General features: G+C 45.1%; 1 protein-coding gene across 9 annotated transcripts in view; it reads right to left on the reverse strand.

Annotated features, from left to right (window-relative positions):
• Positions 1 to 17,058, reverse strand: part of ANK3 (ankyrin 3) — a 741,327-nt gene that overhangs the window by 164,355 nt on the left and 559,914 nt on the right. For all 9 annotated transcript variants that reach the window (XM_069101834.1, XM_069101837.1, XM_069101836.1 and 6 more), the window contains 4 exons: positions 8,873 to 8,971; positions 7,414 to 7,512; positions 6,172 to 6,270; positions 2,114 to 2,311 (listed from right to left, as the gene is read on the reverse strand). In XM_069101834.1, the coding sequence (XP_068957935.1) occupies positions 2,114 to 2,311; positions 6,172 to 6,270; positions 7,414 to 7,512; positions 8,873 to 8,971 (495 nt within the window). The remainder of the gene's footprint in view (positions 1 to 2,113; positions 2,312 to 6,171; positions 6,271 to 7,413; positions 7,513 to 8,872; positions 8,972 to 17,058) is intronic.

Raw genomic sequence — 17,058 nt, forward strand, 5'->3', positions numbered from 1 at the left:
TCTGTCTGTCTGTCTCTTTTTGCCTTGGACCTAAGATTTCATTGGGTAGTGGCAGGGAGGAAAATCCCTCCACCAGTTCAAATCATGACTCATCTAATTAGCAACTTACAGTCTTAGAGAGCTGCTGGACACTGAGAAGCTGTGACTTGCCCAGGGTCACACAGCCAGTATGGGTCAGAGGAGAGACTTGAACTCAGTTCTTCTGGATGCTGAGGCCACCTCTCTATTCATTATGTCCTGCTGGGTCCCCAGGCATTCTACCCATAAAACTGCACTTCTGGTTTCATAAGATGTACTTACTTTTATATCATTTTATGTCACAGTTTTTTGTGTACACATCCTACTTCTTTGGGCCTCAGTTTTCTCATCTGTAACATGAGGGGGTTGGTAGATGGCCCCTAAGGCTCCTTCTGCCCCTAAATCTTTGCTCCCGTGATCGTGAACCAGCCTCTTCGCCCCCTGCAGTACATTAAGCTCCGCGAGGACGTGGTCTACGTCTACATCTCATCGATGCCCTCCAACCTGAAGCAGAATGTCTGCTGAACTGAGCTTCGGGCTGACTTAGGGCACTTGGGGTGTCTGTGGTGTGTCCCACAGACCACGCTGAGGCCACTCCCAAAAGCCAGTGAGCATTTATACAGTGAGTACTTTGAGGCTGCAAATGTGTCTTCACAGACACCCTGGGAGGCAGATGCCATCAGCATCCCCACATTACAGATGAGGGTGCCGAGGTCGATAGAGGTTAAGTGACTTCTCTAAGGTCACACAGCTAGTAAGTGTCTGAGGCCAGGTTCAAACTCAGGTCTTGGTTTGGTGTAGGCCACTAGATCTTGTTGAAACTTTCCCTCACCAGTTCATACAACTCTTCCCCTTCACTCTCACAATACACCTGCCTTACTCTGTTTTCTTGTACTAGTTGCACCAGAGCTGACCCAATTGCAAGGGCCTATATGGCAGAAGAACTTACACATGTGACTGCTTGGGTATCCAGAGTCATGCTGTTTCCTGGGGGATGGAGCATGAGCTTGGGCTATTTAGGATTCGGTATGGGGGGGATCAGATGATCCAAGCAGGTGAATGTTCTAACACCTCATACATTCCTGGACCATCTTGGTCCTAAATGATTCTATGTGTCCCAAGGCACCAAGGGTGTGTCCAGAAGCTGATCTGGACAAGCCTTGAGTGGCCTCACTCTCCCCGTCATATCATGGCTCACAGCAAACTCAAGCAAGTCCCTGGGCCCACATTCTTGAGGCAAGGGCAAAACTGTGTTGGTGTGCTGAAAATATCACTATCGTTGCTTCCATGTTGGAATCCCAGGCAAATGAGAATCTAGGAAAGCTGTGTGATGTCTGGTCCTTGTTCCCTAAAGAACTGGACTAAAAAGAGCTAGGTTCTAGTTACATTCAGCCCACTATCCCACAATTATCCGTTTCCCTGATTGGACTCTTACTGCTATTACCATAAGCCCAAATAGAGAAGCATAATACAGCAATGGGTCCTTTCACCTTCTAAGCCTATCTCTGACCTATTCATCTGGGAGTCTGGCTGAACTTGGAAGCAATGATCACTTCCAGGTCATGGCCATGGACAAGGTACATGGTTTGGTCTCAACACTGAGACTGAAATCCAGCTACTGTTGGCTGCATATTTTATTCCTAGCCTTGAAGGTGGGGGGGTGGTGGAGGGTTCACTTCCTGAGCTGACACAGCATTGGAGAAGCAGGGAGAGGTTAGCCAGTGAGCACCATCCTCGGCCTTCTGCATTCTGGCCATGTCAGCCAATCTGTTCATCCATTTAGACTCTGCCAGAGAAATCTGCTGACTGAATCTTTTGCAAACTGTCTGAGTCTATCAAAACAACTGATAGATAGCCATCGATGCAACCGGGCTGTGACTTTGTAAAGAGGGGCTTGATAAGTTTTAATCACAAGATAACAGAGAGAGACACATGAGATGAAAATAAACAGGTCTCTGCTCACTACAATTAGGGATGTGGCGACCTCTCAAGTTTGGAACACATCATACAGTCATTTACATTGTGTCCGATGCCCTGAGTGCAGTCGAAGTGGATGTACCTGGGGAGTACCATTGCTTTTCTAAGACTCCCATACCTTTGTCGTTATAGCTAACGATGCACCATTGTCCAGAAGAACTGAGGCGACGTCCTCATGGCCCTCTCGTGCTGAAAGGTGTAAAGGGGTGTACCCAGAAGTGGTGGCTGCATTTGGAGAGGCTCCTTGTTGCAGAAGCTGCTGGACTATGTCAGCTTTTCCCAGCCGAGCTGAAATGTGGAGTGGCGTCTGGTCATCCTAAATGACAAAGCACAAGTGAGTTAGCAAAGGCCAAGGCGCCATTTTGAAAAGTTTGGACAGCGGTCTTGGAGTCAGATCCTGTCCTGAGGCATATTTTTAGGGAGTATCCCACTCATTTTCATCTTCAAGGCTCAGAAATGGTAGACAAGAAGATAATAGGGTTATTAGAAACACTGAAAATGGTCTAATAGCTTAAAGAGTACATTAGTGCTGTGGAAGCCAGCCCCCTGGGCTGCATCCTACTGCCATTGTAGGTGTATATGATAGAATATTTAGAGAGGATGAAGGGCTGTTACCCAGCGGTGCAGATTTAATATGCCCATTTTTGTACTATATGATAGACAGGCATATCCACAGAGCCAGAGTGCGACCCAGCTGTACCTTTGGGGTATAGAAGCAGAGCCCCTACATTGTCTGTATTTTCTGTTGTCTCTTCCTTGGTGTGTTAAACCATAGCAAATTAACTAGAGGGAAGCACGAATGTTCCTTTCAAAGGTGTCTGGTTTCCTATTGTATCCCTTGGTGCTATGCCCGTAAGGCAAGGGATCAGTATACTGGTAAGAGCCAAGTCTGTGCTGAGCTGGTTTTCAGAGACAATTCAAGGGGCATTTCTGATATGACACATATTCTGAGGCTGTGAGGGCAGATACCGTGTTTCCCCGATAATAAGACACTGTCTTATTAAATTTTTTGGACAGAAAAACACCAGAGGGCTTATTTTCAGGGGAGGGCTTATTTTAATGAACATGGACAGCAATTTTAATAAACAGGTAAATGTGAACAAAAAAATGTACCTTTATTCAATAAGCAAATCACTGGGGAAGAACAGGATGACGCGCTCACTGCTGCAGCTCTGACTGGATGCAGCTCGGAGCGCGGCGTGCGTTTCACGGGGGGGGGACGGTGCATACAGAGGGTACCGTAATGTAGCTTGTAGCTCAGGGGATCACCTTCACTACAGTAGCAATCTCAATAGGGCTTATTTTCAGGGGAGGGCTTATTTTAGAGGAATCTTACACAGTAAGGGGAGGGCTTATTTTCGGGGATAGGTCTTATTATTGGGGAAACACGGTAGGTGGTGCAGTGGATAGAATGCTGGCCCTGGAGTCAGATGGAATAGAGTTCTAATTGTCTGTGTGACCCTGGGCAAGTGGCTTAATCTTATTGTTTCAGTCTCCTCATCTGCAAAATGAACTGGAGAAGGAAATGGCAGACCCTCCAAGTATCTTTGCCAAGAAAACCCCAAATGGGCCCATGAAGAGTCAGACGTGACTGAAAAAGAATTTAACGATAACAGCAACACATAAGGCAATGATCCATCACCTGAAGGCATGCTTTATCTGGTCACATAGTGATATCATTCCAGACCTTCAAAATATTCAGGCCTAGGAGGACTTGGCAAGTGGGGCTGAGAGTCTTCGTTAGGTCTGTCTAGAAAAGCTCTGTCCATGCTGCCTTCTAGCCCCAGATGGCTCTTCATTGGACAAGCTCATGAGTATGAGTTACCAATGAGCTCCCCCTTGGGGCCATCTGAGTCTGGTTTTAGCTATAGCCTGATTGGAATGAAATGACAGCAAATGACCAAGACTCACTTTGGAGGGCTTATTACCCTATATTTAGGGGCTTGTCACCTCTATCAGAGGAAATGTCTACCGTGGACATCTTCATCTGGTGTAGCACACTTAGGGTGAGGGGGCAGAATTTCAGACCAAAAAGGCCTTGTAATCACAAACTCCGTCCTTGCTGGAACTCTGGCCTCTCTGTACATCCGAAGAACATTTGACCTCAAAGGTATCACGGAAACTTGCTGTGACTGAATGTGACCCATTCTAAAGGTGGGACATGATCATAATGGTGGTGAGAATGATAGCTAGCCTTTATATAGAGCTTTGAGGCTTGGGAAGCATCTCTGCTATTTTGCTTGGCTTTCACAACAAATCTATGAGGTGGGGGCCGTTATTATCCCCATTTTACAGAAAGGAAACTTGAGGTTGAGAGAAGCTGTGACTTTCTCAAGGTCATACAGCTAGTAAGTGTCTGAGGCAGGATCTGAATGCATTATAGGCCATGTGAACTGAGGCAGAGATTTTGGGAGATTGTATTTTGCTCCTGGCCAGACCACGTCTATCATACTGTGTTTAGTTCTGGGTCCCTCATTCTAGGAAGGACATTGACAAGGCGGGGTACTTTCAGAAGGGGATGTTCAGGATAGAGAAAGGCCCAAAATCCAAGGGCCATGAGAAACTGGGAATGTTCAGCCTGGAGAAAGTAAGTCTCAAGAGGGTGTGATAGCTGCCCTCTTCAGAATCTGAAGGGTTGTCAAGTGGAAAAAGAATTAGGCTTATTGGTTTGTCCCAGAGAACAGAAGTAAGAGTCACAGATAAGTTAGTGAAAGTCAAATTTAGGCTCAATGTCAGGAAAACCTTCCTAAGAATTAGGACTATTCCAAAGTGGAACAGGCCACTATCCTGTGAGGAACTGGGTTCCCTTTCCCTGGAAGTCTTCAATTAAGGGCTGGTTGTTACAAAAGGAATTCTCATTCAGGTATGAGTTGGGATAGGTGGCCATGGAGCTCCCTTCTGGCTCCAAATCTGCGACCTAAGTTTGCACAGAGTGACAAAGGCCCCATCCATCTCAATCCACTGCTTATCTAAGTCTCAACATTAGGTGTTTCCTTTCAACACTTCCCTCATCTGATCACACTGAATGCTGCCAGTTTCACACTTTTCAGGGCTGTCTTCCTTTCTTCCTACCCTCCAATAATTGTTCTTCAAAGTCACCACTTGAATTTCCTTCTCCTTTATAAAATTCCCAGACTTTGTTCTCCCTGAGAGCCGGCCATTTATTCTAACAGACATGCAGTGCTCTTTTCTGGTGGCCAGTAAGGATTGTTGATGTTGCCATGGTGTCTCCTTGCCTTCCATTTCTTTTCATAACCTGGCACTGCCTATACCAAGGGCAGAAGTACTAATTGTTCAAAATATGGACTCTCTCTGCTCAAGGGCTCTAGAAACCTTGGAAGACATGAGATTTTTTCCTGGGGCATCCCACACTTAGCACAGGGACTGGCCCATGGTAGGGGCTTAATTTTACTGCTGATGACTTTATGTCCCTGAGGTGAAAGCCTCATCCACACTTCTCTTTCTAATCTCTGAATCCTTTGAGTATTTTACTTCTAAAATTAATTATAAATCTCATCATTGCTTCAGAATCATCATTCTTCCCTGGGCTCTTGGCTTTTTAACTAACATTTCTTAGCTCCTGGATGAGCTCTGAGGCATGGAGTTGGGTGATATGCCAACCATCTCTCAACATGTATATGGTCTATCTAATTACTTTTTATTGATACAATAGAAAGAGTCTTGAATTTGGAGTTATATGTATGCAATTTAAGTAAAAAACATGGCTTCCAGTCCCAACTCTCTCATGTAACTACCAAGATGGTCTTGGGCAAATCACTTCAGTTCCCTGGGCCTCTTTCTCTGCTATCATCTATCCATCCATCCATCCATCCATCCATCCATCCATCCATCCATCCATCCATCCATCCATTCATTCATCCATCTATGTCATTACAGCATCATTATATAGCTATAAGGGGTTCCTTTGGGATTCAGCTCATGTGCTACCTCCTACAGGAAATCCTTCTTGATTGCCAAAATTGTAGTTTCTCTCAGTCCTCAAATAATAGCCATGTATGTACTTATCTGTTTACATGCTGTATTTGCCAAGGGAAACATAAGCTTTTTGAGGGCAGGGGCTTTTCCCATTTTCTCCTTGTATCTCTGATTCCCAGTGGGCTCTTAATGATATTGTGTTGGACTGGATTTTACCCAACAGCATTTGGACACACTCACCTTTGCTTTAGCTTCTACCTGGGCTCCATTTTGGACCAGATACCGCACGACTTCTGACTGGCCAGCGCGGGCTGCCATGTGCAGAGCTGTCTCTCCTCTCTAGTCCACAACAGTAAGAGAAGATGATCAGTACTGAAGAAAAGGAGCACGAGAAACACACGGGGGCCCCTCATTTGGCCCAATATCTTTTGAATGATTTGTTGGCATCTTAGCCTTTTAAAAAAAAATGCTGATATTCTTCCGGTGATGTTCCATGGCTACGAATTAAGGAAAACCATGACCTTGATTGGAGTTGGTGGAGTAATGGAGAAATGCCTAGTAGTGTGAATAGGCTAGATACAGCCAATAATAACCTGTGCATGAGAAGTGGAGTCAAAGACATTCATCCAACCAACATTTATTCTACTCCTACTATGGGTAAAGTGATATATTAGGGCTAATCACAAGCAGGGACATGTATGCCTCAAAAAAGAGGCAAGTTGGTCAAGAATGTGCCCAATAATGGCAAGAACAAGGTCAAGTGCGTAGCCTTGAGCCCTGCCCTGTTATCAGCAAAGTGGGAGAAGGAGCAGAGAGAGGCTCCCAGCCTGGTGAGCAGACCTTTAGTGGAGTAAAGACAAGGACAGGAACACAAAAGGTGAGGAGACAGAGATGGGCTGTGATTTGCACCATGGAAGGACTATGCACACTGATGAGATCAAGGCACCATTGCAATATCAAGATGCTTCTTGTATTGGACCCTCAGGGTTTTATGGCATGGGGTAGAGTGGGCATTGGCATGGCGTTGGTTTGACCAGAATCCCCTTCTCTCTCCCCAACAAAAGGGCTTAGTTTCTGGAAGCACTAGACATAAGGTATGGTATCACTTACTAGAATGGTCATGAAGTAGGGACTGTTATCCTAGGTCCCTGGAAAGCTTCCTGAAATTTGGATCAATGAAACATGTATACAGTGCATGCACGAAGTCAGTTCCTTTCCTCTAAATTGCTCTGCTATTTTTGCTGTCACTACGATGTCAAACTAAGTAACTCCTGCACTCGGAATTATTCCAAAGGCCAAAATACTCATAGTTTGCAAAGGCATGGCAAACTGACTGTTCTTTGGGTCGGCATCTTTCAAGTACTGGGTGTTACTGACAAAGCGTCCACTCGTGTGGAAAATAAAATTATTCCATGACAGGTGAGTCACATCTCCTCGAATGCCTGTTTTTCCATTCCCTGCTTTGGTACAAATGGTACTCACCACATTGGTGGTGTTCGGTGAGGCTCCATGATGCATAAGCTGAGATACAATATTCGCGTGCCCCATGAAAGCAGCCACGTGGATTGGTGTAAGGCCCGACTAAGAGAAAGCAAGGGGGAATATGGCGGGTTACCAGTTGTATGCATCAAGACCGGGATTTTATTTTTTTTTTAATTGGTTGTCATCACAATAAGAGTGGAGGAGTGAGGACGGCGAGGGAAGTGGCATTGGTTATATGTGCCTGACTCAAAACCGAACTCTCATTCCATGGGATTCTATGAACAAGACAGCTCCAAACAATAACAAAAAAAATGACATAAGGCCCCATTTCTAAGTGTTTCTCTCACCACCATCCTATGATAGCACAAATATCATTATACCCATTTTTTTTTTTGGATTAGAAAATCCCAAACATTTAAGTGACATGACCACATTCACCCTATGGGCCAATGTTATGGTCAGGATTTGAACTGCCATCTCCCCAATTCCCTGTCCGTTGTTCTGTTCTACTCCTGTGATGTCACATGACTGGTTTTAAGAACCAACTTTAAAGAGCCTCTGCCCAGGCTGTCCCTTTGCCTGGAATGCTCTCCCTTCTCACCTCCCCCTTTTAGACTCTGGTTCCCTTCAGGGCTCAGCATCAAGGCCTCTCCTCCTTTGATTCCTTCCTGAGTTTCTCAGCTTCTGGTGCCTTCCCCTCAAAACTGCCTTGCACTTATTTTGAGTGTTTTAAAATATGTATCTATTTATCAACATCTCTTCTGACAGAATGGGCGCCCCTCAAGAACAGATGCTGTTTAGCTATTGCCTTTGGATTAAGTGCCTTAATACATAATTTTTTGGGACTGATTAATATTGTAGGTGCGAATTTCACTTACAACCCTTTTCATAATAAGGCAGAATTCTGCATGAGAGAAATAGTGATTGATTTGGGTTTTTTCCCCTGTCCTTTGAAAGATCCCTTAGTACAAGAGATGTCTGAGTAAAGGAGGTGGGGAGGAGCGTTTGGACATGAGGATATTACAAAAATGAAAGATATCAATAAAAATAAGATTTAAAAATAGCTAATTAGGTCCCTCTTACAGGTTATACTACATAAGGTTATAACTTAATGGCTCTGTATTATATCAAGAGAAGCAATCTTCATTTCACAAGAGACTAATGATGATGAAATAAAATGAATACTCGAAATTAGCCGCCTGGTGTGTGGAGGGAGGATCTTAGGGATATGCCATCAGAGGGGGGTGCCCTTTGACCTGGGTTTCAGTTGGCACTGTTGTATTCACACGGAGCTGTCCATGCTCTGTTGTCTGGTCCTCTTCATGACCAACTGCATGCATGGTCTATAACTTGGCACAGGGCAAAGCCAGTTTACACTAGGGAGGCCCAAAGATCCAGGCTTGGCTTCCTTAGGAGGATGCCCTAACCACATTCAAAATTGAAAACATGCCCTTCTCACCTCAGTAACAGCTTGGATAGATGCACCATGTTTCAGGAGAAGCTCCATAACTTTCATTCGGTTCTTCTTACAGGCAATATGAAGGGGTGTAAAACCATTCTGTGGGTGGATAATACAGACACGTCTTACAAAACACATGTACACTTTACCAAAACATATAAAAAGTCAGTTCCCTGGTGTGACGTGAAATTGCCCAAAGATACCTGGATCAGAGACACTGGGGAAAAGCAGTTACAATGAGAAACTTGGACCAGGGTCAGTGTGGGGCAACAGTAAGAACGCTGGCCTGAGACTTGGGATGAGTTTGAGTATAGGGTTTGCCACTGTGTGGCCATAAGTGGCAAAGCCCTTCCCCTCCATCCTCATTTCTTCAAAGATGACAATGGTAGCTAACATTTATATAGCTTACTATGTGATAGGCACCATTATCTCATTTGGTCCTCACAAAATCCCTGAGAGGTAGATGCCATTATGATCCCCATTTTACAGGTAAGGAAACTGAGGCAAACAGAGGTTAAGTGACTTGCCCAGGATCACCCAGAATGTAAGTGTCTGAGGCTGGATTTGAACTCAGATCTTCCTGACTCCAGGCCCAGTGTTCATTGCTGCTGAGTTGTTTCAGTCATGTTTGACTCTCCATGACCCTGTTTGGGGTTTTCTTGGCAGAGATATTGCAGTGGTTTTGTCATTTCCTTCTCCAGCTCATTTTACAGTTGAGGACGCTGAGACAAACAGGGTCAAGTGACTTGTCCAGGGTCACACAGCTAGTAAGTGTCTGAGGCTGGATTTAAACTCAGGTCTTCCTGACTCCAGGTCGAGAGGCCTATCTACTGTACCATCTAGCTCCAATCTCTAGAGGTGTCTGTTACAGCTAACAACCTATGAACCAATGAATGGCAACTTTGGAAACAAGAGTGACGTAACTAATGGTCATCTGACTCAAAGCCCTCTAGATCTCCAGGGTCAGAAAGTTTCAAAAGCACTGGGATAAATTCAGGGAGCTGTGTGACAGACAGGTGTCCTTGACTTCTTCCAACCTAGGCAACTAATATGTGTTGAGTTCTGACCCCCCCATGGAGAGAATATCCACTCTGACTTGTAAGTTTGAGAAGTAGTTGCGTATCAAAATAATAACTCAGTATTCTAACTTATATTTGCTTGTGGCTCTCGGCAATCCAGGGACCCCAACCTCCCTACTATTCTTTGCAGTCTCCCATCTCCAACCCCCACTGTCTCCAAGGCCTGGAACGCTCTCCCTCCTCTCACCTTGCTTCCTCCAAGTCTCAGCTAAAGTCTTGCCTTTCCCGGGCCCCCTTAATCTTTGTGCCTTCCCTCTGTTGATCACTTTCTATTCATTTCCAATAGTTTCATTCTGAACATAATTGTTTGCATGGTATCTCCCCCATTACACCATGAGCTCCTCAAGAGAAGGTCCGTCTTTTTCCTTTCCTCGTGTCCCTGGAACTTAATACAGGGTCTGGCATACAGTGGGTGCTTAATAAATGCCACTTGACTGATAGTGTTATAAAGAGAAAGTGACATGTTTTCTCCTTCCTCCATGAATTTTCCTTGGATAGATGTATGGGAACCGATTCAACCCCTTCATTTCCCAGTGGGGGCACCGAGATCCACTCAAGGGAAGTGCCTTGCCCTCCAGTGAGATGGCAAAGCGGCACTCAGAGTCCCATCCACTGATTTTGACTCTGGGCTTCTTTCCACTGCTCATAGCTGCCTACCAGACTGAGGGAAGCACAAGGTTTAGAGAGGACATGGGTCGTCCCTGCCCCCACGGGCAACACACAGACCAGCAGGATAACCTAAGACATTTAAGCATCTTTTCCAATGCCCAGAATCCTGGAGTCGGAAGCATTTCCAAGGCCACTGAATCCAGGCCACACTTGAACAAGACTGTCCCCTACAAGACACCTCCCAAGCAGCCGTTTAGCCTTTGTGTGAAGATCTTCAGTGATGAAGACCCCACTACTCACTGAGCCATCCTGTCCCCCTGTAGGCTACTTTTAATTGTTAGGAGGATTGTTTGATTTTTTTCCCTTACTCCAGCCTAAATTTGTCTCTTTGCTACGTCTATTCCTAATTCTGTCATCTGGGGGCGAACATCCTCCTTCCAGAAATAATTCAAATTGACAGTTAGAGTCTGTGGTGATGCAATGCCTTCCCACCCCCACTGAACATCCTCAGATTTTCAAAGCATGCTTATCCAGCAGGATCCTGTGGTCGCTTCCTTTGGAGTCTTCCCTGTATCCCAGGATCACAGGCTCAGATCTGGAATAGACCTCACATGCCATCAAGTTCAGTCTCCTTATTTTACAGGCAAGAAAACTGAGGCAGACGGCATTCAAGTGACTTGCCTGGAGTCATACGAGTAAGTTTTAGAGGCAGGATTTGAACTCAGGTTTTCCTGACCTGATATCCAGCCTTTCTTTTATCCCCTATGCTGTCTGGCTTACTCAATGATCCACCCTGAGCTGAACACAATTCTCCAGGTAGGGGGTCACTAGGGCAGGGTCCAACCTGACTGTGACCTCCCTACTCAGATAGTCCATCTCTCTGGCCTTTTAAAACCCTGCCTATGATGGCCAGTAGCAATGGCCAAACATTCCTAGGATTCCACCTGATTTACTTGTAAAATTCCTGCTCGACTCTCTTAACTTTAGATTTCATGACCCTGCTCTACCTTGGCCTCTGCCCTCTCTGGAATCACAGACTGCTAGAAGGAAAAAACAATAAACACAAAAAATTCAGCTTCCAGAATCCTCTTCAAAAAAATAAAAGGGAAAAGAAAAAAAAACAAACCCCTGACCTGCTCTTCCAGGATCCCAGGATTCCCCACCCCTCTCTCTGACCTCCAAACTTTGATATTTGGATTTGTTTATTAAAAGATATGTGGATAAAAGAAATCAGGCAGAAGGACCCAAATTCAAATTCTGCCTCAGGACTGGCATAGTCACATGACCTGAGCAAATTCTCTGTGGCTCCATTTTATCTGTGAAATGAGGGATATCAAACTATACACCTAAGCTGTGGTTTATGCTCCTCTGGTTCCATCCTTGCATTCTTAGAAAGGGGGAGGGACCAGTCGTGCAGCAAGGGTGGGAGAGGATGAATGGATGGATGCCCTGCACACTGGAATGCTGTGCATGAAATATTATAGAAAGGCTTCCAAGATGTTGGGGAGCTGCCTGAATTCTGTAGGCACTGGAGAGACCACCTTGTTTCAGACACAAGGAAGCTGACTTTTAGAGAGGGTAGGAACTTGACCCAAGGCACACAGCTAGCCATTGGCAGAGCAAGTTGTCAGCCTAGGGCTCAAGTCTTCTACTGAGGATGTTTGGAAAGGCACAGAGAGGTTTTCCCAGCATAAGAATGCCCAAAAGGGTTGCAATAAACAGTGACAGAGAGGTGTTCCTACTTTGGAGAGACCATAGATAGGTCCAGTGAAGTAGAGACGCTGCCTGTTTCTAAAAGATACAAAAGGGCTTGGGATCTAAGTTAATAGGGCAAGAGGGCAGAACAGTCCAGAAATTGAAAATGAATGCTCCCAGGCAGTTGACATGACCCATCTAATAGGACACTGGGCTTGGCTCTTTTCCTGGGAGCTCAGGAACAATGGGAGGCACATTAGGGCAAATGATTTTCATTCCATATCCTGCTCTCCCAACCCACTGCCCTGCCTACTTTTCAACCCAGACATACACCATAAGGTGTGGGCCCCCACTTGTCTCCCATTACCTAAAGCTTCAGCTCATCCCTCTGACAGCCATGGAGGGGACATGCAATACTGAAGCAAGTCTAGACTGCTGAACTTGGACCCCAACATACCAATCCCTACAGAACCTTCTGAAGCCCTACTTCCCTTCCCTTTCTTTGTCTTTTCATCATAGCACTTATCACGCAGTGACCGCCACATAGTAGGCACTTCATAAATACCTGTTGACTGATTGGTTGCCCAGGGGCTCCAGGCTCTCTGACACGCAGCAGGGTTCAGCACGTGCATCAAGGTCTTTCCCAAAGACCAGATTTTTTGAGGTGGGTTCTGGGAGGTTGTCTAGCTCAGTGTAATGTTGTAATGGGAATGTAAATTTAAAGATCTTCTCTGCCCCTAGGCTAAAGTGCACCTGGAGCCTGGGGTGGGAAGCTTGTTTTTCAGTAGATACTTCTTGATTGGCCAGTGAGTCAATAAGGTTGTTACATTCTCTGAGCCAGGAGAAGGCTATATAAGCCCTGATGTGTAGCTTTGTTTTGGGGCTCACTTTGAGAAGTGTTTTGTGATTTGATATGGATTCTGGGAAGCCGTTGTTTGGAGCCCCCTGGCTTTGAAAAATCCAGATGTTGAAACCCAGATGTTGATTTGGTTTGGATGTAATGGTTGGACAGTTTGGAAAACTGTCTACTTGATCTGTTTCTGTCTTGATACTTCTGCCTGTATACTTTGAAGTTTGGGGTGCTGACCTTTTTCCCCTGAACTAGGTAAACGATATATGTCTGACTGATTAAAGGAAGCTTGTTAACCCATTTTGCGTTGCTTTCCTTTAACAAAGCAGATCCAAGAACCTGTATGGGCAGCCACCCTGAGGACGCTTGGGGTGCTTGCTGCTACAAATGTCTACTGGGCCACTTGGTTTAACACTGAGCCCTGCGCTCTTGAGTGTGTCCCTGTCCCCCCTGCCCTTCCCCAACACTGCCATTTTGCTGCTTGTATCAGCTCTGCAGATACATTTTCCAGCACCAGGATCCTGCAGTTAAACAGAGGCCAGATGTATTTCTCAGGGTCCTGAAACCCGTCAGCTATGCCCTGGTCACACATCACTGAAGCATGACTAGTCATAAGCTCTCAGCATTGGGAAATATGTAGGGTCAGGGGAAAATGATAGAAATTTCCACTCCTGATTGCAGGACAGATTTCCCCCCAGTGGAAAAATGAGTCATGGTTGTGATCATCTCCTCCCCTGTGCACGAGTCTTTTAAAGATCTGTCAGATGCAGGGAAGACTAACATCTCTTGCCTAGATCAAAGCTCGGCTCTCAGAAGCAAGAGGCTCCTGTTTTCATGCAAATGCTTCTGATTATCTCCACTTCATCCTGGACGCATCTTATTTATACACAGGCCCTTGAGTGCTGCCTAGGAGGTTTAGACGGTGGCCTCCTTAAGAGTAGGGACTGTTTTTTGCCATTCTTCCTATCCCCAGCCATTAGCACGGTGGCCGCCACATGAGCAAGCTTCACAGATGCTTGTCCACTTGCCCAGGTCCCTCCTCTAGCCCATCTTTTCCTGAGAAAATTTCAGAGCACAGGAAGACCTAGAGTTCACAGCATTTAGAGATGAAAGGAACTTAGAAATGGTCTGCTCTAACTCCCCCATTTCATAGGTGGGGAGACTGAGGCCCAGAGAGGTCAAAGTAGAAAGGAGGGAGTAGGTAGGGATTCCAAGCCCAAGATTCCAGGCTCTACAACCCCAATGATACATTTCCTTCTCGCAATGGGGAAATCTCCAGCGAAATAGCAGAATCTCTTGGTTGAAAGAGACAGACCAAAGCAGCGTTCTAGCTCCACCCATACCTGTGCAAAGACCCCATCTATACCAGCAATCAGTCAATAAGCATTTATTAAACACCAGCCCTGTGCCAGGCTCTAGAGGGTTACAAATATGAAGAAGCACACAGTCCCTGCTCTCAAGACACTAATGTTCTAATCGGGGAGATCTCTACAGATAGAAAAGTAATTACAATGATCAACATAAGCATACCAGAGAGTTGGCATACAGTCTTGGCAATCCCTAACAGAGAGAACCCAGCACCTTCTGAAGCAGTCCACTGATAGGCAGCCCTAACTGCTAGCAAGCTTTTCGCTGTATGCACTTGAAATCTACCTCTCTGAAATTTCCCGTCATTGATCCTGGGTATACAAGATCATGGTTCAAAATTAGGGGTTCTTAACCTTTTTTTTTTTTACAGCTAGTAGGTGGTGCAGTGGATGGAGTGCCAGGCCTGGAGTCAGGAAGGTCTGAGCTCAAATCTGGCCACAGACGTTTACAAGCTGTGTGACCCTGGGCAAGTCACTTAATCCTGTTTGCCTCAGTTTCCTCATCTGTAAAATGAGCTGGAGAAGAAAAAAACAAACCATTCCAATATCTCTGCCAAGAAGACCCCAAATGGGGTCAAGTAGAGTCTGACACAACTTGGAAAATTACTGTACAATAACAGCAACAACAACCCTTTGTTGAGTTGTGGATCTCTTTGGAATTCCAGTCAATGACATTGGGGCAGTACCTTCACTCATGCCCATTCTTTTGCCAACATACAGGGTTAACCAACTGGGTTCTTTCATTTTTCTAAAAAAAAATCAAACAGTATCTTTTGTCTTTGAGCCAAGTTTGGCCAGTAATGAATTTTATCTCTCATTTGGATCCAAACTTCAGTCACTTGAGAATTCGGGACTAGTTCCATTGAAAACAAACACAAAAAACCACTCTTTCCGCCCACTAGTCTCAAGATTCCTTCCTGTTCTCAATGTACATTCAGCTTAAACATTTCTCTCCTTGATGTGTAAAGAAGAAAGCTTCCCCTCCTCTAGAATTCCTGTCTCCTTCTGCAAAGCAGTGTAGCACAGTGGGGAGAGTCAGGGATTTGGAATTGGAGGACCAGGTCAGCATGACTGTGGACAAGTCACTTCATCAGTCTGAACCTCAATTTCCTCATCTGTAAATTGAGAGATCTCAAAGGTCTCTTACTATGCTTAGAATCTAGGTAGGACCTTGTAAAAGATGTTACTGGAACAATCAAGAGATTCCACAGGGTCATGAGTACCAATCTTCAGTAGGAAGCAAAAACCCCTCAAATTCCTTTGAAAATATATGGTTCTAGGAAAACACCCCTTATAAGCAGATATGATTAACTGAGTCGCTCAATCTCTATCAATGGTTGGTGCCTCTCAGATTATAAATTAATTTCGTTTTCATTAAGTACATTGTTGTTACAATATTTTTTTTTTTGCTTTTCAGAGGGCAATTGGGGTTAAGTGACTTGCCGAAGGTCACATGGCTAGTTTTTGTGTTAAATGTCTGAAGCAAGATTTGAACCCAGGTCCTCCTGACTCCAGGGCCAGTGCTCTAGTCACTGTGCCACCTAGCTGCCCTTATATTTTGTTTTTATACCACTTTACTTTCTACATATGCTCGCTCCTTCCCTTCTTAGTGAATCATTCCTTATTCAAAAAAATAAAAAAAGATAAAAAATAAAAATAGTTCAGCAAAACTAACCTATACATCAACTGAGTCTGACAGTGTATGCCGTGTTCCACCCACGTAGTCCTCCACCTCCACATGCAAAAAAGAAAGTGAGCGACGTTTTCTCATCTCTTCTTTGGGGCCAAGATTAGTCATTATAAGGGTAATAAATTTCTATTTCAATGTTAATGCCACTATTTATAATGAACTACAGCATTTATCCTGAACTCCTCTGTGATGAGATCAAGATTATTCCCATTTTACAGATGAGAAAACCAAACTACAGAGTAGGTAAGGGAGCTGTCACCAACAACAATAACAACAAAAACTAGACTTTATGCCGGAATGCAGCCAGTAGGAGAAAACATGTCAGCAAATTTGCTGCTCATGAATTCAGTGGTCTTGTTGCTTCCTAAATAAGTCCCAGCACCACACTGCTGACTGGTGCCTTTTGCTCTCCCATAAAGCTTTCTGGTTCACTGACATTTTTGGCAAAGTACTGCAGGTGGTGGCACCAGGATGGCTGCTGACCCCCTTCATCGCGGCAGGGCTCTGGTCTTTACTCTGAATGTCAAGACAAGGATTCCACAACTTTGGTATTTGTAACTGTTTGCTCAGGCAGCACTGTGTATGGATGGGGGGGGTATAGAGGCAGGGGAGAGGGAGGCAGGGGGGAAAAAGGAGTGAGGGAAGAGGGGGGAGTAAGAGAGAGAAAGGAGTGAGATGTGAGAGAAAGGGGGAGAGGGGGAGGAAGAAAAAGGAGGAGGAGGAAAAGAAGGAGGAGGAGGAGCAGGAAGAGAAGGAGAAGGAGGAGGAGGAAGAGGAGGAGCAGGAGGAGGAAGAGGAGAAGGGGGAGGAGGAGGAGAAGAAGAAGAAGAAGAAGAAGAAGAAGAAGAAGAAGAAGAAGAAGAAGAAGAAGAAGAAGAAGAAGAAGAAGAAGAAGA

Source organism: Petaurus breviceps, unplaced genomic scaffold (assembly GCF_028583685.1).
Source record: "Petaurus breviceps papuanus isolate PSGF00001 unplaced genomic scaffold, PetGlider_PUasm1.0 490, whole genome shotgun sequence".
Lineage (NCBI taxonomy): Eukaryota > Metazoa > Chordata > Mammalia > Diprotodontia > Petauridae > Petaurus > Petaurus breviceps.